The sequence below is a fragment of the Eschscholzia californica genome, unplaced genomic scaffold, assembly GCF_041429995.1.
Source record: "Eschscholzia californica isolate CP2 unplaced genomic scaffold, dmEscCali1.0.p SCAF_3, whole genome shotgun sequence".
Lineage (NCBI taxonomy): Eukaryota > Viridiplantae > Streptophyta > Magnoliopsida > Ranunculales > Papaveraceae > Eschscholzia > Eschscholzia californica.
Window position 1 is genome coordinate 62,135,685 of NW_028238420.1, and position 18,880 is coordinate 62,154,564.

At 37.9% G+C, this 18,880-nt stretch overlaps 2 protein-coding genes across 3 annotated transcripts; both read right to left on the reverse strand.

Annotated features, from left to right (window-relative positions):
• Positions 1–416: 416 nt before the first annotated feature.
• On the reverse strand, positions 417–4,880 carry LOC147552956 (uncharacterized). The gene is made up of 7 exons (XM_086669207.1): positions 4,378–4,880; positions 3,977–4,119; positions 3,375–3,646; positions 2,725–2,879; positions 2,036–2,298; positions 1,441–1,503; positions 417–844 (listed from the first exon to the last, which is right to left on the reverse strand). Exons 1-7 carry the CDS (start codon positions 4,637–4,639, stop codon positions 587–589), a joined length of 1,416 nt encoding a protein of 471 aa, XP_086525333.1. The 5' UTR covers positions 4,640–4,880; the 3' UTR covers positions 417–586.
• Positions 4,881–5,696: 816 nt separating this feature from the next.
• LOC147552957 (uncharacterized) lies at positions 5,697–18,403 on the reverse strand. Of its 2 annotated transcripts, none has more exons than XR_015238341.1 (8): positions 17,925–18,403; positions 17,035–17,159; positions 15,992–16,029; positions 7,028–7,138; positions 6,853–6,932; positions 6,469–6,542; positions 6,229–6,270; positions 5,697–6,084 (listed from the first exon to the last, which is right to left on the reverse strand). XR_015238341.1 is itself a non-coding variant. In XM_086671216.1 (8 exons), exons 1-8 carry the CDS (start codon positions 18,246–18,248, stop codon positions 5,999–6,001), a joined length of 843 nt encoding a protein of 280 aa, XP_086527342.1. In that variant the 5' UTR covers positions 18,249–18,403; the 3' UTR covers positions 5,697–5,998. The 2 variants fall into 2 exon arrangements, 1 of the variants encoding a protein (XP_086527342.1); XM_086671216.1 differs by having other exon boundaries at positions 6,469–6,505.
• Between the last annotated feature and the right edge of the window lie 477 nt (positions 18,404–18,880).

Sequence of the window (18,880 nt, forward strand, 5' to 3'; positions counted from 1 at the left end):
CAGGAGTTATAGCATTAAGAGGATCCTTATCTAGCACGAGAGGTCTGAAAACGACACACCTTTGGTGTACCACTCATGTGCCCATAGTAAACGCAAGGTAGCCAAGTGAACTGCTGAAAACATCTAAATAGTAAGCCCACCCCAAAGGCGCGCACTTCTCGTCAGATAAGGTCGATGATAAGGCCTTTATCAGCATCCATGGCGATGCTGAATAAAAATGTCTTGCACATACAATGGTTGGGTAAAGAGATGCAATGGGTTCCAGTGATTCACCCTTGCAACCCACTGCATCATTCAAGATGGTTAACAAGACAACTTTAGGAGCTTTCTCTACGGTCTGGCCGAGGGCTCAGACCTGCGTAACTCATTAACAACATCAATACATAAATTTTTTTCAATAAAAAATAACAACCTTATTTCGGACCCTGAAGAATTGATTTCTCAATTGCCCTCTTTTATATACAAAAATATCTGAGAAATTTTTTTTTAGATTACACCAGAAAAACACAATCAAATATTGATAGATGAAACTCTAACTTTAACCTAAAAAAAAAAGGAAGTCCCAAGGGGTTGCAAGTCTAACGTGTCAAGAACGTTGGTTACTCTTCGCTTTCTGCAACACTTCCTTTAGAACCGAAGCGATTCTGTGAGACATATGAAGTTCCATAAACCTTTCTTTAACCTTCTGGTAACCTTTCTTCCCCATTGTTAATCTCCTCTCTACATGAGTCGCAAGCTTCACGATGTTGTTTGCAAGAGGAGTCACACCTTCTTTCCCAACAGGATGCAACAAACCTGTTGAGCCATTTACTACTATTTCCGTGGTGCCTCCTGCCGCCGTTCCCTGAGAAAAACAAGGCATTTGTTTCTGTTCAACTAAACTGATCATTTACAGGAGATATTTGCATAAGCAAGTACTTTGCTTTCAAATGTTCATTTATTATATACATATTTCTGATATAGTTGATTGATACATCCATGATATATAATGCTAATAAGACCGCCCAAATATCCTATAGTTGGGCTATCTCTTGAGCTAAATCATGAACGGTATGCTATTCCAGATGAATTTAGACAACAGGGAAAGCAAAGGACGAGGCATATCTCAGAAACTTGATAATTGTGAAATGCTTCTATTGATGTCTCGTTATGAAGGTAGGATGTATATGGGATAAATAAGTTCCTGGTTCACACTTAAGGGTTCTAATGTTTGTTTCAACTTTCAACTATTTAGAGCTGGTCCTTGTGCTCTTATGTGGGCAAAAGCCAGATTGCAGAATCGTTTGTGCATAATAGTTCGTAAAGACCATGGTGGGGATATAAAGAATGTTGAAAAGAGCATTTTGTTAAATGAATGTGCATATTTCAAAGCAAAGTTAGTTCCACGGCTCAAGGTTGAGACTTGATAGTACAATAAGATGAGAAAGAAAAAGAGCTTACCAATACTGGCACCTGAAAAGCCATTGCTTCAATGGTTATCCTCCCAAAGCATTCACCCCTGGCCTACAAGGTCAGAGAAAAAATTTGCTTAAGCAATTAACTTCAATTTTTATCTTCCAAAGGCAACGACAATGGAAAATAGATGATAAGCTTAACAATAAAACTGCAACCAAGCTAGCTGCACAAGTAGAGTACTGAGAGAAGAGAATTACAATGAAAAGGACGATTCTTATCAGGAGCAACGCGAGAAGAGGAAGAGTTAAAGGAATGTGCCATTCTTGACCATTAGTATAATGGGAACTTATTGGCTCATAAGAGTAGCCTAATTGACTCAAATCTCCTAGTTTTTGACAGATTCATTTATGTACCATATGCAGCTTTTGGTTAAGGAACATGTTTAAAGAAGTGGTAGCAGAAGCTGAATCATCGGAACGAATGTTGGATAACTAAAAAGTGATGAGAAATTCAAAAGTTGAAACAAAACCGTACATTGTCAACAAAGAGTGGCAAGAACAAAAAAGGTATTGAATCAAGAAACATACTTAAAGAGTTTCTTATGTGACGCAGTGAAAGGATTCGTAAAGCTGGCAAGTACCTGAGAGTTCTGTACAAGCACATCAATAGCAGCTAAGTAAGGAGCTACAGTGAGGGTCTTATTGACGAAGTGCACACGATCCTGAATTCCCTTTTCTGTTACAAACTTCCGCAGTTCCATTTCAAACTTAGTCTGTGCATTCATGTCACTTCCGACTACTACAGCATGCATCAATGGAACCTGTAGCTTCCGCTCCTTAATTATTTGAAGACTTTCATGAAAGGCGCGGAGAAATAAATCCTGCCCTTTTCCACGTGAAACGCCTGCAGATATCGAAAGTTCAATGTTCGAAAGGCATAAATGCAGCATATATGTTTAAAAGGTATAAATGCCCGGGAAGACGAATTAAATCTTGAAACAGTGCCTTTGGCTTGAAGATGCTGAAGACAAGGACAATTTCATGGAAACTTTTCTTTCTTTTAAACAATGACAAGAAATTTTTAGTTACTCGCGCAATGATGTGAGCCATTTCAAAGGAGCAGAACAGAGGACTTTTTACAGAAAAAAAAAGAGAGAGAGAGAAGGAAAGTTCATGGAGTTGTAGAATACATTCAAACTATCCTTTTTGTGAAAGAAGATGGCTTTTTGTTTTGGCCTCTGACTAATCAATTAAAGCTTTCAGAAAAACTGGAGACTAAATTAGCAGATAAACTATTACTATGTTTTGGTTCAGAGTTGTAAAGGAGTACTGTTGATAATAGCAAAGACAATATCTTCGTTTCGCACTCCAAGGTTCTCCCTCACATGCTCACGGAGAACCCTTTTAGCCACACTATCTTCAGCTACATCCATTAACTCTTTGCTATTCCCAAGATGCACAACATATGTTTGAGGCATCCTAATCCTGCACAGGAAATGACACGCCAAGTTGAACACCAAAAGAATATTTAATACTATAAGTGAAGGGGCCATAAGTAACAGTGTAGTAGAAATTTTTTGATGTTATGGAACATGGATATTCATTTTTAGTTTTTTTCATGTCAAATACTCCGAAACTCAGATAACTCCTCTTGGGTACTCAGATAGTCTTGTCAGATTATCGCGGTCACTTCAACAGCTATAATGTGAAATTTAGTATGTACATCTTGTGTGCAGGGCATCATCCCTAATTTGGAATGTTTCTAACTCCCGTATTTTTAGATCCAGATCCTAAATCTTTGTATTCATACCTTGTGAAGTTCTGCCATCACATTCATTCATGATAAATGACGAGTACTGAAGAAACAGTATAACAAAAAATTATTTTCAAAGAGCTTGTTTCATGTCAAGCACTTGGATATGATGTCATTTTAGCAAACTATATGTAAGTAAGATTTTCTTAAGGATGTAAAGGACATACCCTAAACGCTCTCGAGTCCTATTTTTCCAATAATTTGCCGTTGTATGTGAATCAATCATGGCACCAGCAACAACAGGCAGGTGCTTAACATACTCCAGTTTGAAATAATGCCCTCGCATCTCATGAATCCACCACAAAACCTTTGGAAGAACTTGGGAAACACGTTCCTTAAGCACAGCATCTAGCCACTTCCCAGCAACAGCAGTGTTTAGAACAACCAAATCAGCCTTAAGTGCTATATCAGCAGCTTCTTCACCCCTTCCCGGAAGGACCTAGTAAAGTAAGCCATAATTAGGAGGTGATACGAGAACATATCAACCAGAGTAGAATCATTAAAATGCAACTTAACATCTAAAGTTTCCTGGGTCGTGAACAAAATGACATCAAAACAAGTAAACAGCCCCTTACTGAGTTGTGAACGAAATGACATCAAAACAAGTAAATAACCCCTTACAGGGCCGTGAACGAAATAAAATCAAAACAAGTAGAATCATCAAAATGCAACTTAACATCTATAGTTTCCTGGGTCTTAAACGAAATGACATTAAAACAAGTATACAACCCCCTTATTACTACTCTAAAGAAATGAAAAATTATTGTACCTGAACTCCCCGATCCAACATCTTATGTTCTAAACTGTATATCACATCATCTTCTTCTGTTGGTTTTTGGTTTGTAACCCAAACAACTTTAGCACCAACATTTCTCAGCAAAAATGCTAGTTCCATCAGTAGCAATGGTCCACCTTCACAGCAAGGAATTCATTTCACAAAACTTTTCTGAAATTTCAATACTTTTACACAATGTGTAACTAATTTAGGTTTGAAACTAACATAGGCAGAGTAATTTCTTCTAAATCATCTTAAATCCGAGTACAAAAATGATTTCTTGTACCAAATTACAACATTCTGAATCAATTCATCAAGAAATAAGACTGTGAATAGATTACTAGCTTGATTTCGAGTGAAAGAACAAAGAGTTAGAAGAGATCTAGAGACTATACCAGATAAAGAAAGTTCATGAGAAACCAAAAGAACGAGCTTCGACTTCATAAAATCAAGCGGATTTTTAGGGCTTTCGATCTGTCTGGTGGAGTGAATCTGAGTATCACCAGTCCGTTCATAGTGACGATGATGATCACAAGAATCAAACGCAGGTCTAACGATGAACACGATTAAAGTGGAGATTGAGAATACAAAAAGTAGCATCAAAAGCCATCTCCATCTCTTCTGAGAAGTACTCCACACGACTGAATGTTTTGCCATTTTTGTCTTTTGGGAGGGTTAAAGTTGTGATCTACTAGCAGATTTGGGCATTTTTAGGGTTTGATTTCTGGTCGATCAAGGTGTTCTAGGGTTACGAATTTCAGGGAAGCATCAAATTGGAGTGTGACTGTGGAGTCGGAAAGAGCCTACCTGAGGTGTGTGATAAAAACGTAAATGACAAACGTTTTTTTCCAACTGATTTTTGTTTGGTTGCTTTAAAGGGGCGACTCCACTTTAGTCCAGAAAGAATTTATAATTACAGAAAAAACCCATTTCGAAATGGTTGTTGAGTCTGAATTTTTTTTTTTTCAGAAATCGACTACGACCTCGTTAGTCGTTACCAAACATTAATTGATACATCGTGAAGATGTGATAAGCACGATAACCGCCTAAGTTAAACCATTAATGAAAGAGACCTGAAGTTCAACAACATGGAAGGGGCCTAAAGCCCAACAACATGAAAGAGACCTAAAGCCCGACAACATGAGAGAGGCCTAAAGATGACAGAAAAGGTGGCAACCGTTCTGGAAGGCCTAGTCGTGGCTACGACTCAATAATGTTCCTACATAATTAGTAGATGTTTAGCAGACCAGCATAGTTTGCTCTGTCATACCGCATTTAAAACATGGTTGATTTTTCATTTCAATAGGTTCTTTCGTTACCTTCTTTTCCTTGGTTTATCAATTATACCGACATGAATCTGTTATTGGTATTATTTGTCGACCGGCATCAGCCTAGCCACGACCAATGTCTGTTGTCTTTATTGTGATCGTCACCACGACCATGTACATTAGAATTTTATCGTGATAGCTTACACGACCACAACTGTCTTTCAGTAGAGACAAATGTAGTATAAGTTTCAGAAAAATTGGTATATTCAGTTGGACGGCCTTTTTGGTTTTTCATCAAAAGTTCATTATTTTCTTCTGCCACGAACATACTTGAACTTTTGACAATATACTTGAATTGAACGGGATATCATCTATAACTAGAGACTATTCGTGCTACTGACGTCTTAGTAAATAAATAAACTAAAGAAGAGACATAAAAAGATAGGAAAACTAATAACTCTATTTCATTTAGAAACTCAAGTTATATTAATTGTTTCCTCATATTGCCTATATCCCTGAAGAGAAAATTACAACCCATAAGTCATTGATGTAACAATTCTATTTCTTCGAAAATCAAGTTGTTGAAGTTCAGATTCAGAATCACAAATTCCAAGAGCTAAAAGGAGAGGGAACAAAAAGAATGAGACAGCCATTATTGGTGCAGTCTCATAAACCCGAGGAGAAACATGACAAAACTACAGTATCGGATTTCATGGAAATAAATAGCAGATTATTTCTTGAATCTTGTTCAACTAAATTTATTGACCAGCTTTGAGTTTCTTCTTGATATGATCTCAGCTGCCAAACTCTTCCCATGTTCCGTCTGAAACTTGCCTGCGACGAATATAAGAACAAGGTCAACACTCAACAGTAACCAGCAGCAGAAAAAAAGGTTTCATATTTTTTCACGAAGAAAAAGAGCAGGCAAGAACACATGTAACACTTCAAGAGTTCAAGACGGGAGATGCGTCTACTTACCTGCTGTGGACAGAAAAAATTCGTCTAGAACCCTCCCGTGTTCTGCCAAAATAACAAGTGACGATCTATTGTCAAGCACAAAATAAACCAAGTGAAAAAACATAGGATGCCAATGATGATAACTTGGTTGCTACGTGAGAAGAAGTCCGAATCAAGGAAAAGAAAGAATCAAAGAAAAGAAAAACACTTTGTATTTTGAGGATTACGGGCATTAACATTCTTGTACAAGAAATTACTTACCCATTTCATACTCCAAGGCTTGGAGAATCATTTCAACCTAATTCAGAACACATATTAGTTAGACGGCTCACAGCCTGAAAAAATGACAAGTAATGCCAAAATCTGTTATATTCAACATGAAAATTCAAACTGAGACGCCCATCACGTATAATTGTAGAACTACTAATCGGATTGGAAAAGGATTTTCTGAAATATAAACTAGATGACTCAGTTGCATATGAGATAGCATATTATAGCATATTGCCCTTGTGTGTCAGAACTCAGAACCACGTGTTCCACCAGACCTCAAGGGCAACTATTCGGCATTTCAAAAAAGAAAGCGGTACAAAACTTGTGTGCCATATGTCCCATACATAATTAATTGAAGATTGTACAAGTTAATACCTTGTCAAAATCTTTCACGAGATTGGCCTCTATGCTAGCATTATTCTCATACTCAGTCCAGAGTTCTTGTATCTCTTCAGCTGCATTCCAGAATTCCATCATAAAATAAGTACCAAGAACATGATAAAGTAAATAATACTACTGAAGTTATCAAGATATAAATCCCACACAATACCTCTCGCTCCTCCGCCAAGAACTTCGCACATTTCATTTAGAGCTGCTTGCTCACGCCTGCTTTTCTCTTCTTTAGGGATACCGTCTGAGGGTGTTATATCTCCAACAATAGCTAATAAGAACCAATGGTGCATCTCAGTTTTAATCACCACGACTAAGACTGGGAGCTTTTTTGTGAGGTTTGAGAAAATAATTTTCTCTAAGGGTCTGTTTGGCAGAATTTTGGGAAAACAGAAGGAAAATCTTTCCCTAAGGCCCTGTTTGGTTTGGAAAAAAGCGAAAAAGTTAAGTTTTCTTCTCCCTCTCTTTGCTTTATTTTCCAATTTCTTTTATTTAATGTCCATGAGTAATTAATTCTCTATCTAGGGTTTTAGATGAAGTTTCAATAATTATTCTAATGATTAATTTATTACAGTTTTTATTATTTTAACGATAATATCTTCCGGGTTTTTAGACCATCCATGGACTGAAAATCTGAGTTATACAAAGAACAATCGAATTAGACCAAATTAAATTGTCGTTAGAACTGATTATATGGATGAATTCAGAAAACCTAGACTCTCTCCCATTTGACTTCTCCCCATTTGAGTTTCACCTTTTTAATCGTTTTAATATTTTATTTATTTATTTTCAAAACCAAAACCAAAATCAATTTCAAAAATCTTATTACTTCCTAGTTTTAGAATAAATTTCACTTAGTCTCTGAGGAACGAACCGGTCTTACCGGAAATTATTACAACTTGACACCTGTGCACTTGCGGGTGTAGACCTATTTAGGGTAACCTTTTAGGCCCATCAAGTTTTTGGCGCCGCTGCCGGGGATCGATCCACGAAGATAGGAAGGTAATAAGAATATCGAGAAAGTCTAGCCCACCGGTCTAGGTGTCAACCACTAACTCAGACTAAAATGAAAGGATGATAATTGGGATTTTGATTGATTTATAATAAATAAACAAATAAAACGATCTAATCTAAAAGTGAGAGGTGAGAGAGATTCGGGAAGAATCGAGTAAGAATGGAATGAGAGGGATACTTCGATCCACAGAATTGATAGTGACTAGTACTAATAATCTATAAGCATGAAAAGTTAGTTAACTTCACCAATTTACTTGGATTGGTCAACGAACTCTTGGTTTAACTCAGATTCCAGTCCATGAACGGTCTAAAAACCCGGAAGATTTTATCATTAAAAGCAATAAAACTCTTTGTCACATCAAAACATGTTTCACGAGTATCCGACTACAAAGCTAGCTAGACATGGCGATACAATTAATAAACGGGAATAAAACAAAGAAAGACACGAGTTAAGGTGAGAATCTCCCTATTCCGATGAGGCGCGAGACTAAGATCGACGGGAAATATAAGTGTTCAAGTGCTGTCGATCTCCCTGTAACAGAATGCAGGGGTCCCCTTAACAGTGTATAATAGGTGTCCTCTCAGCAGAACTTGACCTCCCCTTAACAGAGTGTCATCTTCTTCCTCTCAAACCAAATCCACCATGAAAGCTTTAAACTAAGCTTTCTCTCTCTATAAAATCAACACCAAAACCAAATCAAAGATCAAGAGAAGCAAGACAACAGAGTTCCAAGTGAAAGCCCTATGATTTCCGGCCAAAATTATGGCCGGAAATATAACAAACAAATCCGACCGAGAGTAAGGATTTCCGGCCAAGTTGAAGATTCGTCCCGTGCCGGCTGTTCTGGTTAGCAGTCCCGTCCTCGATTAAGTCCCGAACTAATCCCGTGCCGGCCGATGATAACCCGAGCTGTTGCTGTTCTTGTAAACCCTAGCTGTTGTTCTGCCGAGAAGGAAGCCGGAATGCTGATCCGAGTTTGCTGTTGAAGACTCCAAAATCCGAGCTGCTTCTCTCTCCCGTGTGCTCTTTCCGGCTCCTTTTTCTCTATCTTCGAGTAGCTTTAATGCCGGCCAAAGCTTTGGCCGGCAGCTCTCCTTCCTTCTCTCCCTCTAAACTCCTCTCAACCCTAATTTCTAATTGTAGAAGATGACCCATTCAGCTCCTTTCTTCCTTTTGTTTTTGGTCCTAAGACATCCAAGAGGGCTGCCGATAGAATTTTCCTAGTTTCTTCTTCTTTTAAAGTTCTTGGGCCTGGACTTGGAGTTTGGGCTTTTAAGAACCAAAGGTGTGCCTCCATAATTTTCTCTACATCCTATAATTTCCAGCAAAGACCAAAATACTCTTCGACTTCTCTCTTCCATAACTTCTCAGTCCGTACTCTGATTCAACTTCCGTTTTCACCGTCGGACTCACCATTGACTCCACTTTCCATCTAACCTCTGAATTTCACAAAATGACCAAAATACCCCTGACGCTCCTTCCTTCCGGTCTTTTCCACATGAGATAAAAAAGTGATAAATGCTCCGTTTTATTCCGAATGAAGCGTCAAACTCCAAATAAGGTACCTACCAAGAAAAATTTATAAATAGTTAGAAATAAAACACGAAAAGAACTAACTCATCGAAGTTAAGCGATCCAAATGTGACATTTTAACGCCACATCAAACATCCCCAAACTTAGAATTTGCTAGTCCTCGAGCAAACAAACTCAAAGTAAAATCCTAACTCACTTTCGGAGGAATCCCGATTGCATTTAGCGTATGCAATAAGCCGTTAAACCCCTAGGTTACCCCTAAAGGACGAGTGTCGTCTCGTGAGGGTTTCCAGTGAATATACCCACAAAATTCCAGATTTCAAAGACATAAAAGAGTTCAACATCGATGTAAATAAGATAATGACAATTAATGACACACTCAAGCATGCTAAACAAGCGAATCAAAATAGATAAACGCATATAAATGTTAAAAGTCTCCTCACTAGTAATCTCATCCTAAAATGTAAGCGTCCAATCATAATGAGCATCATCTAAGTCTAAAGTTGCAAAACCTCGATTCCTATCTTAGTACATTTCGCCTCGACTTTAGCCTCACGGTTATACACTCTTAAACATGAAATCACTCAAAAATAGATAATACGGTTCACTCTAATGTGTGAGCATGGAATAAGGAGAAACTCAACACATACAAAACAAATGAGGATAACAAGTTTTAGAACGAAATGATCTCTAAAGAATGGAAATAACCACTAAAATGGAATGGGGAAGCTCACTCACCCTTCTCACCCAATCTACCCCCTAACAATGTTTCCTAAAGGTCAACGGATACAAGTAATGAGATGGAAGTGATGAGATCCCGAGAATGTCGACGTCTTCAATAAGACGAACGCTCAAACAACTTCTAAACTTAGCTTTTTGCTTTGAACACTTTATTTCCCACAACACTTACACATCAAAAGCATAAAATAACACATAAAATTTTTTCTTTTTCTTTTTTTTTTCACTTTTTTTTTTTTTCATAACAAACAAATACTAACACTAGTATTCTCAACAAACAACTTTTTCTTCTTTCGCACTTTGCTTTCACATTCTTCTTTCTATAACATGCCTTCATTCTCGGGAGTAAGATGATGAATAGATGGTGGAGTATCCGTTTCCCTAAAGTTGACACTATTATCGGGTTTCATGGACTACAAGAGTAAGGTCGCTATCCTGATGTCACTCCTAGTGGCTAAGAAAGTTGAGATCATGAGATCTTCTAAGCTCTTTTAAAAGTTGCGAGGTTGAGTAGCTCTTCACTCTACTCGGAGTTAGCTCAGAAGAGATCACTCAAAACAATAAGAAAGGCTCAGATATCTCACATAGGTTTAAGTCTCCACTAATGACTAGTATAGGTCCCTCAGAAATGTTTCTTCTTCCTTAGGATGCTACTCATATGATCAGAAAACAAACACTAAAGGACTTAACATTCATGAAAAAGACTAAGAACATGCATAAGATTCACCAAAACTGAAACACATGCATCAACATACTTAAGCATACCACTAATGTCATATCAAATCTACCCAAATTTTTTCAAATTTGGTCAAATTTATCGAACCCTCTTGTCTTTTGAAACCCCATGGTCATGGCTAGAAGTCATACCCCATCCCCAAACTTAAAATTAACATTGTCCTCAATGTTTCAACCGTATACTCACCAAAAGATAAGACATATTAATTTAAAGAGAAGAATGGAAAGATATTACCATAGCCGGAGGAGATAAAAGATACTACTACCGAGACTCGTGTATGAACAGGTTCCAAGTTGATGTCGAGCTCGTCGCCATCCCCAAACTTGGAACAAACTATGCCTCAGAAGCTAAACAAGTAAGAAATGCTCCTATGATCAACAAGAGATATGAAAATGAAGCACATAAGATCATGACCATAAAAATGACCACTAACGCGGGTAAACACGATTGCATTGAGCTATGCAATTAGCCGTTGATTCTCTTGCTTTCGCAAGAGCACGAGTTCTGTCTCGTGGAGGGTTTCCAGAGATGATACCCACAAACATCAAGACCCATCTCAATCAGTCAAAGATCATACAATAAGAGACGGAAATTTTGGGGGTCAACCCAAAGAAAGCTATATGCTGGTGCTAATCGTCTCACAAAAAGATAAAGGATATGAAGTGCACATGAGACGATAGAAGAAAACAAGCCATCCCCAAACTTAGTGGGTGCACACTCCACTAAGTAGGTATAAATAGAAGGAACGACAACAAAGAAATCATCAAAAGGATCGACATACATGTGAAGAGTCAAAATATCAGTCGAAGGCAAAAAATCATCTGGAAGCTTAGTGGACAGAATATCCACTATGTCCATAGACGTCTTTGGAGAGACGTCTGAAATGTCCCAAAAGGGATCAACAACCGAGTTTGAGATCATGTGGAAAGTCGAACTAGACTCTAAGGGTAAGGCAATATGATCGGGGACCAAGTCAAGGTCCATGGTTTCCTTAGGTAAATAGTCTGACAAACTATCCAACATGTCTCTAACTACTACGTCATCAATATCCTCAAAGACATCTGGAGCCTCGCAGTCAGTTATAATATCAGGCCTTCCTAGCATTGCATCTAAGACTGACTCCTTACAAGTGTCAAAAATTGGATAGTTCGGAATCGTGTCATCCTCAAACTTGCTCGTAGAGCCATCATCCTGAACATCAAAGTCTGGTATAGTCCTATCATAATGAGACGATAAAAGTTGAGGTAAAGACGAAACAAGGTCATCAATATATTCGGGCTCTTGGGTCCTCTCAGTAGATTCATCGACATTTAACTTAGTACTAGGGTTAGACGTATTACCCTCGTCATCGTACCTAGTACCCTCTTGAGTTTGGGGTGGTGAAACCCCTTCCTCGTCGACAAATGACTGTGACTCGAGCGTCTCTATCTTTTGAGTTAAGGACTCAACCCTCTGCTTCGTTTGAGTAGCAAATTGTGACATCATCTCAATAAGACGACTCTCAGACTCTGATCGAGATCTATCTTCAAGAGTCTCCTCATAACAAGGCTCACCAGTGTAATAAAATGAAGACTCTTGGTAATAACTCCCTCCGTATATACTAGGATCATACCTGCCTCTAAAGTCATTGGTCTCAGAATAGTGTGGACTATAAGGTCTCTTATACATATTTGGTGTCGGACGATATCCATCACTAATCTGACCATCTCTATACATCTGTCGGTATTCTGCTAGTGTCATACGAGATCGATCAGGTTCAGATGGTCTATTCCTCTCACTAATCGGATCATCTCTACACATTCGTTGATAATCTCCGAAGGTCATACCAGGTCGATTAGGCTCAATTGACCTATTCCCCTCATTAACCCGTCGGTGTTCTCCTAGGGTCATACCACGTTGGTTAAGCTCAGCTCTACGCAACTGTTGGTATTCTCTTAAGGTCATATCAGGTCGGGTAATGATGGAACTCTTCAGCTCAAGGTCATCATCATCATCATGGAATGACCAACCGTTAGAATAACGTGCCATGATCTCACAATGTTCAAGGAACAACACACAAGCTATAAATGTAAACTACCAACCAATTACACACAAGTAGAAAGAAAGAGATAGAATACGATACTAGCGAATGCTCCTCTCGTTTCGTTCTTCCTTCTGATTCCTTTCTTTTCCTTCGCTCCTATGTTCTTTTTTTTTCGGCTTTTTCCTTAGAGTAGTTCCTGAAAACAAGAAAGAGTCAGAAACTACGAAAATAAACAAAAACGTCTAAGTTAACAAATAACATTAAACTAATGAACAAAACGAACAAACAATATCCAAACTACTAAACCTATCCCCGGCAGCGGCGCCAAAAACTTGATGGGCCTAAAAAGTTACCCTAAAAGGTCACCACCCGCAAGTATACGGGCGTCAAGTAATAACCCGGTAAGACCGGGATCGATCCACGAAGATAGGAAGGTAATAAGAATATCGAGAAAGTCTAGCCCACCGGTCTAGGTGTCAACCACTAACTCAGACTAAAATGAAAGGATGATAATTGGGATTTTGATTGATTTATAATAAATAAACAAATAAAACGATCTAATCTAAAAGTGAGAGGTGAGAGAGATTCGGGAAGAATCGAGTAAGAATGGAATGAGAGGGATACTTCGATCCACAGAATTGATAGTGACTAGTACTAATAATCTATAAGCATGAAAAGTTAGTTAACTTCACCAATTTACTTGGATTGGTCAACGAACTCTTGGTTTAACTCAGATTCCAGTCCATGAACGGTCTAAAAACCCGGAAGATTTTATCATTAAAAGCAATAAAACTCTTTGTCACATCAAAACATGTTTCACGAGTATCCGACTACAAAGCTAGCTAGACATGGCGATACAATTAATAAACGGGAATAAAACAAAGAAAGACACGAGTTAAGGTGAGAATCTCCCTATTCCGATGAGGCGCGAGACTAAGATCGACGGGAAATATAAGCGTTCAAGTGCTGTCGATCTCCCTGTAACAGAATGCAGGGGTCCCCTTAACAGTGTATAATAGGTGTCCTCTCAGCAGAACTTGACCTCCCCTTAACAGAGTGTCATCTTCTTCCTCTCAAACCAAATCCACCATGAAAGCTTTAAACTAAGCTTTCTCTCTCTATAAAATCAACACCAAAACCAAATCAAAGATCAAGAGAAGCAAGACAACAGAGTTCCAAGTGAAAGCCCTATGATTTCCGGCCAAAATTATGGCCGGAAATATAACAAACAAATCCGACCGAGAGTAAGGATTTCCGGCCAAGTTGAAGATTCGTCCCGTGCCGGCTGTTCTGGTTAGCAGTCCCGTCCTCGATTAAGTCCCGAACTAATCCCGTGCCGGCCGATGATAACCCGAGCTGTTGCTGTTCTTGTAAACCCTAGCTGTTGTTCTGCCGAGAAGGAAGCCGGAATGCTGATCCGAGTTTGCTGTTGAAGACTCCAAAATCCGAGCTGCTTCTCTCTCCCGTGTGCTCTTTCCGGCTCCTTTTTCTCTATCTTCGAGTAGCTTTAATGCCGGCCAAAGCTTTGGCCGGCAGCTCTCCTTCCTTCTCTCCTCTAAACTCCTCTCAACCCTAATTTCTAATTGTAGAAGATGACCCATTCAGCTCCTTTCTTCCTTTTGTTTTTGGTCCTAAGACATCCAAGAGGGCTGCCGATAGAATTTTCCTAGTTTCTTCTTCTTTTAAAGTTCTTGGGCCTGGACTTGGAGTTTGGGCTTTTAAGAACCAAAGGTGTGCCTCCATAATTTTCTCTACATCCTATAATTTCCAGCAAAGACCAAAATACTCTTCGACTTCTCTCTTCCATAACTTCTCAGTCCGTACTCTGATTCAACTTCCGTTTTCACCGTCGGACTCATCATTGACTCCACTTTCCATCTAACCTCTGAATTTCACAAAATGACCAAAATACCCCTGACGCTCTTTCCTTCCGGTCTCTTCCACATGAGATAAAAAAGTGATAAATGCTCCGTTTTATTCCGAATGAAGCGTCAAACTCCAAATAAGGTACCTACCAAGAAAAATTTATAAATAGTTAGAAATAAAACACGAAAAGAACTAACTCATCGAAGTTAAGCGATCCAAATGTGACATTTTAACGCCACATCAAGGTTAATGTTAAATCATTAAATTGGGTAGAAGACTCAATTTCTAATTGGCCTTGTCAAGAAACATGTAACCAAAAAAATTAGGCTTGGGAATCTATGCAATTATGTTAAACTTCTGCAATTCTCTGCAAACTATGTGTACACCTTATATTCTATGTGCGAACTACAAACCTTACTCCATGAAAACCTTATGTTAGGATTTCAAACCTAAAATTGGTCTAGGGAATTTTGGTTATCTTTCCCAGTGAACTTGGCATAACCAAACCAAGTAACCAACAACTATATTGCAGAAAGAATGGCTTGATAATCATAAATAACAACTACATGCATATTTGCTATACTTGCGCTTTGTTACCAATATCAGTTACCTAGATATCCTATCTCTATTTCAACAAAAAAAAAAGATATCCTATCTCTTTCCTTTGATTTTGATACAGGGACTTGAGTAAACTAATGTCATCAAAGGTTGTTCGCCCATTTTTTCCCAATTGATTCTTCAATGTTGTCTTCAATACTTGTATGTTTTATTGAGTTATGATTACAATTTACATGTATAGTCATAGACTCGTACAAAAGTAAAATAGCACAGATATTTATGAAAAAATAAAGAAAATCAAAGTATAAACTCTTGTGTTATGAGAAGGCAGCACGTCTAGTATCAAGCCAAGGCGCTCCTGTAGCGCGTCAAGCAGCCTAGCATAAAATAATAAAATTCGCAAAGGACAGGCAGTCAAACCTCTATGAATTCTTGCAACAAAGCAACATAAACCTTTTGTATCTCTCTCTCTCCTTCTCTCTCATCTTTTTTAATAAGCCTATGACTCTGTTATTAATCTAAATTATGGTTTCCACATACCAAATGAGTTTTCTTATGTGTAACCATTTGCATTTTAAAAGAAGCAATAATGCGTCTAAACTCTTAAAGGTGTGCCTTTCATACATGGATAGAAAATAACTAGAAAGAAGAATACCTTCTGCAATATCATGAACAATGGCGATTTTAATACACCTGTGGAATCGAAGTATAAAATGTGAAATCACATACAGGAAATCAAGGAGTTAATGGGAACAAGATAAAGATAAGCTATGAGGAGAGTATATTGTTATTAATTATTAATTAATATTAGAAGCTAAAACAAGTATAAGAGGACGAGAACGACTGATGAGCTGAAGTTACATCTATCATGGATTCATTGGAATTGGAGGAGATGGGCACAAGTTAGTTGTCACTTTTCCTTTCGTTCCTCTCGCTCATTTATAGCGATATTCATACTCACTACCGGAAGATTATGAAATTGGAGGAGATGGGCACGTGCCCCCACTGGACCCTATGGGTCCTCCCCTGTATACACTTTCATCCTTGGATGTAACCTCCTATTAGAATTCTAGATGTTAAGATATTTCAATTCTCTATTACAAAGAATACTGAAGGCTGGTTTTGAACCATGTAGTACAAATCTTCACCAACTCAGCATGCTTACTTCTTCAAACGAGTCTACCAAGAATTACGAGTCTTTAAAACTCTGTTCTTAGTTGAAATTGAGTTAAGAAAAAAAGCAAAAAAAAAAGATACAAGATAGAGAGGAATATCTATAGGTAACATGTGTACTTCATTGAGAAAGATAGCTTGTATACTTCGTGTGTTTATTCCAAGTCTTCTGAACCTTAGTTGAAAATTCCATAAACCATATGGTATAGGAACGTGAGATACCTTAATTAGTAGCATTGATGAGATTTACAGCTTTAATATCTCTTAAGACACAAACCTTATTCTTGCAAAATCTCATGCACTGGAAACTCTATTACAAGTAGTATGCTCTTACATTTGGCGAGTAGTTTAATTGCACATCTAAATATCGAATTATCCTTAGCCACAAATATTTTCGGGTACTTGTATGGAAGACATTAAGTTGGTCCGATGTTCTAAATGAAGTCTTGAATCCCTATATACAATAAAGCATGTCATTCCAAACTTCTTTTATAGTACAAGGCTTTAAAATAGGAACAATCTCACCTTTCCCTGTTTACACCAGGTAGGTCTCCAGCAATTAAGGCCATCAATGACATACGGTACATGTGATCAGCGATAGATTCAGGACCCTTGATCCCATGGTTGACCCATCCCTTCCTTTTGGTTGTCTGGAAAGGAAAAAATATACTTCTTCTAAACGAATGACAGAAGTTACTACGATTCTCCTTTATGATCATTATAATCTTGAAATTGTGACTAATAATTTTACACATAAAATTGAAGAAAGTAAGATATGTTCAAGCTGTTATTTGTTCAATCAATTCGTTTGATGCCTTGATGGTCTACCCACACAAAATCAAGATCATAAAGGTGAGTAAATGGCGATCTCTAGTCTCTAATACATAAATAAAATTCTTATGAGATATGTTCATTTCGAACGTCCATTACATTTCATTCCATCCCTTTACTATCTTTTTTGTGTATTTGTCAAAATACTTTCAAGGGAGCATAAAATCCGTAACGCCTCAAACCCGAGACCTCGAGGCAGAAGCGAAGTTCGTGATAACTCCAGCCAAGGGTTTTTGGCCTCCATCTACTATCATATTTAGTAAAATATGCAAAACCTAGATAACTCTCAGCCTGTCCCAACCAGAGTAAAATTGGTGCTAGTAAAACAGGATTTTTTTTTTTTAAGTTATGATTCATTCAAAATTCAGATTAACCAAAGCATTTAGCTTGATTAAGGGATTCTTTAAATTACATCTAAAATTTGCCACATGCAAGCTAAAGTGAGGAATTTGCAAGAATCAAAATTCAAGTAGAATTGAAACCAAACATTACAAAATTAGGAATTACTGAAATAAGGAAAATAAATATTGAAATGAATCAGAAAAGTTTGAATAAAAGAACCATTAGATTAGATAAGTAAGTACCTTTAGACGATGACAGAGGGTAAGAAAATCAATGGTGGGGGAAGAAGGTGATGAAATTGATGATGATTCGTTTGAACCCAAAGTTGATTTTCTCGATTGAAATTCATCTCTAGCATTAGAAGAGGATAAAGAAGGATTTACAGAACCTGGGTAATTTCGGTCATGAGAACGAACAATGAGTGATTGAGGAGTTTCGTTTAGGAGATGAAGCTTGAATGGGCTACGAGAGAGGGAAATTGATTGAGAATGAGTAGGGAAAGAGAGAGAAAGAGAAGACGGTGTAGAAGAGAGAAATGGGTTGGTCGCCATTGTTGAGGATTCCATCAAAAATCAAATGAAGGGAGAGCTTTCTGGGAGTTTTAATAAAGAATAAATTATGATTTTGATTTTCTAATGAGGAAAGGAATTAGGGGACTGATCGATTTTACGAGGGGAGGTACTGTAAGTAACACCCCATTTTTTTTTATGGCCGCGGCTTTGGGGAATAAAGAACAATCTCCGGGGAATAAATTCTAATTCGTGTCTTTTTGCACATTCTCGGGGAAATATTTTATTTTAGTCCAAAATCTCACTTGTTCAAACATTGCCCCTAATCTTCATCTTCTTTATCATGTTCACGAACACAACTTTCCACCACCACCATTCCAACCACCATTGTCACCTCTTATCTTTCCTCTATAACTCACCATTACCCTCTCTCTCTCCCTCCCTCTCTCTCTCCCTGTCTCTCTCCCTCTCTCTTTCTCTCTCTACAAAAATTATTGATATGCCTGAGTGACGGTTTAAAGAAAAAATTTCACTTCACCTAATCTTTTCCATTACCTACGATATAAGAACAGGGTCAGAAGGGTTCACAGCACAAACTAGAGAAATTAGGGAGAGAATGAAGTTTAAGTTAGCAATGGAAAGTTCAGTAGGAGGAAGAATGAAATTGGTTCACAAAGATTCGAAATATC

Excerpts from the sequence above, each read along its gene's own strand:
- LOC147552957 (XM_086671216.1), bottom strand. The coding sequence starts at position 18,248 with ATGGAATCCTCAACAATGGCGACCAACCCATTTCTCTCTTCTACACCG. Across the intron at positions 17,160-17,924 it reads CCCTCTGTCATCGTCTAAAG|ACAACCAAAAGGAAGGGATG; the intron begins GTACTTACTTAT and ends TTTCCTTTCCAG. Across the intron at positions 7,139-15,991 it reads TGTTCATGATATTGCAGAAG|CTATTGTTGGAGATATAACA; the intron begins GTATTCTTCTTT and ends GGTTCTTATTAG.
- LOC147552956 (XM_086669207.1), bottom strand. The coding sequence starts at position 4,639 with ATGGCAAAACATTCAGTCGTGTGGAGTACTTCTCAGAAGAGATGGAGA. Across the intron at positions 2,880-3,374 it reads AGGACTCGAGAGCGTTTAGG|GATTAGGATGCCTCAAACAT; the intron begins GTATGTCCTTTA and ends TTTCCTGTGCAG. Across the intron at positions 2,299-2,724 it reads TGTCTTTGCTATTATCAACA|GCGTTTCACGTGGAAAAGGG; the intron begins GTACTCCTTTAC and ends CGATATCTGCAG.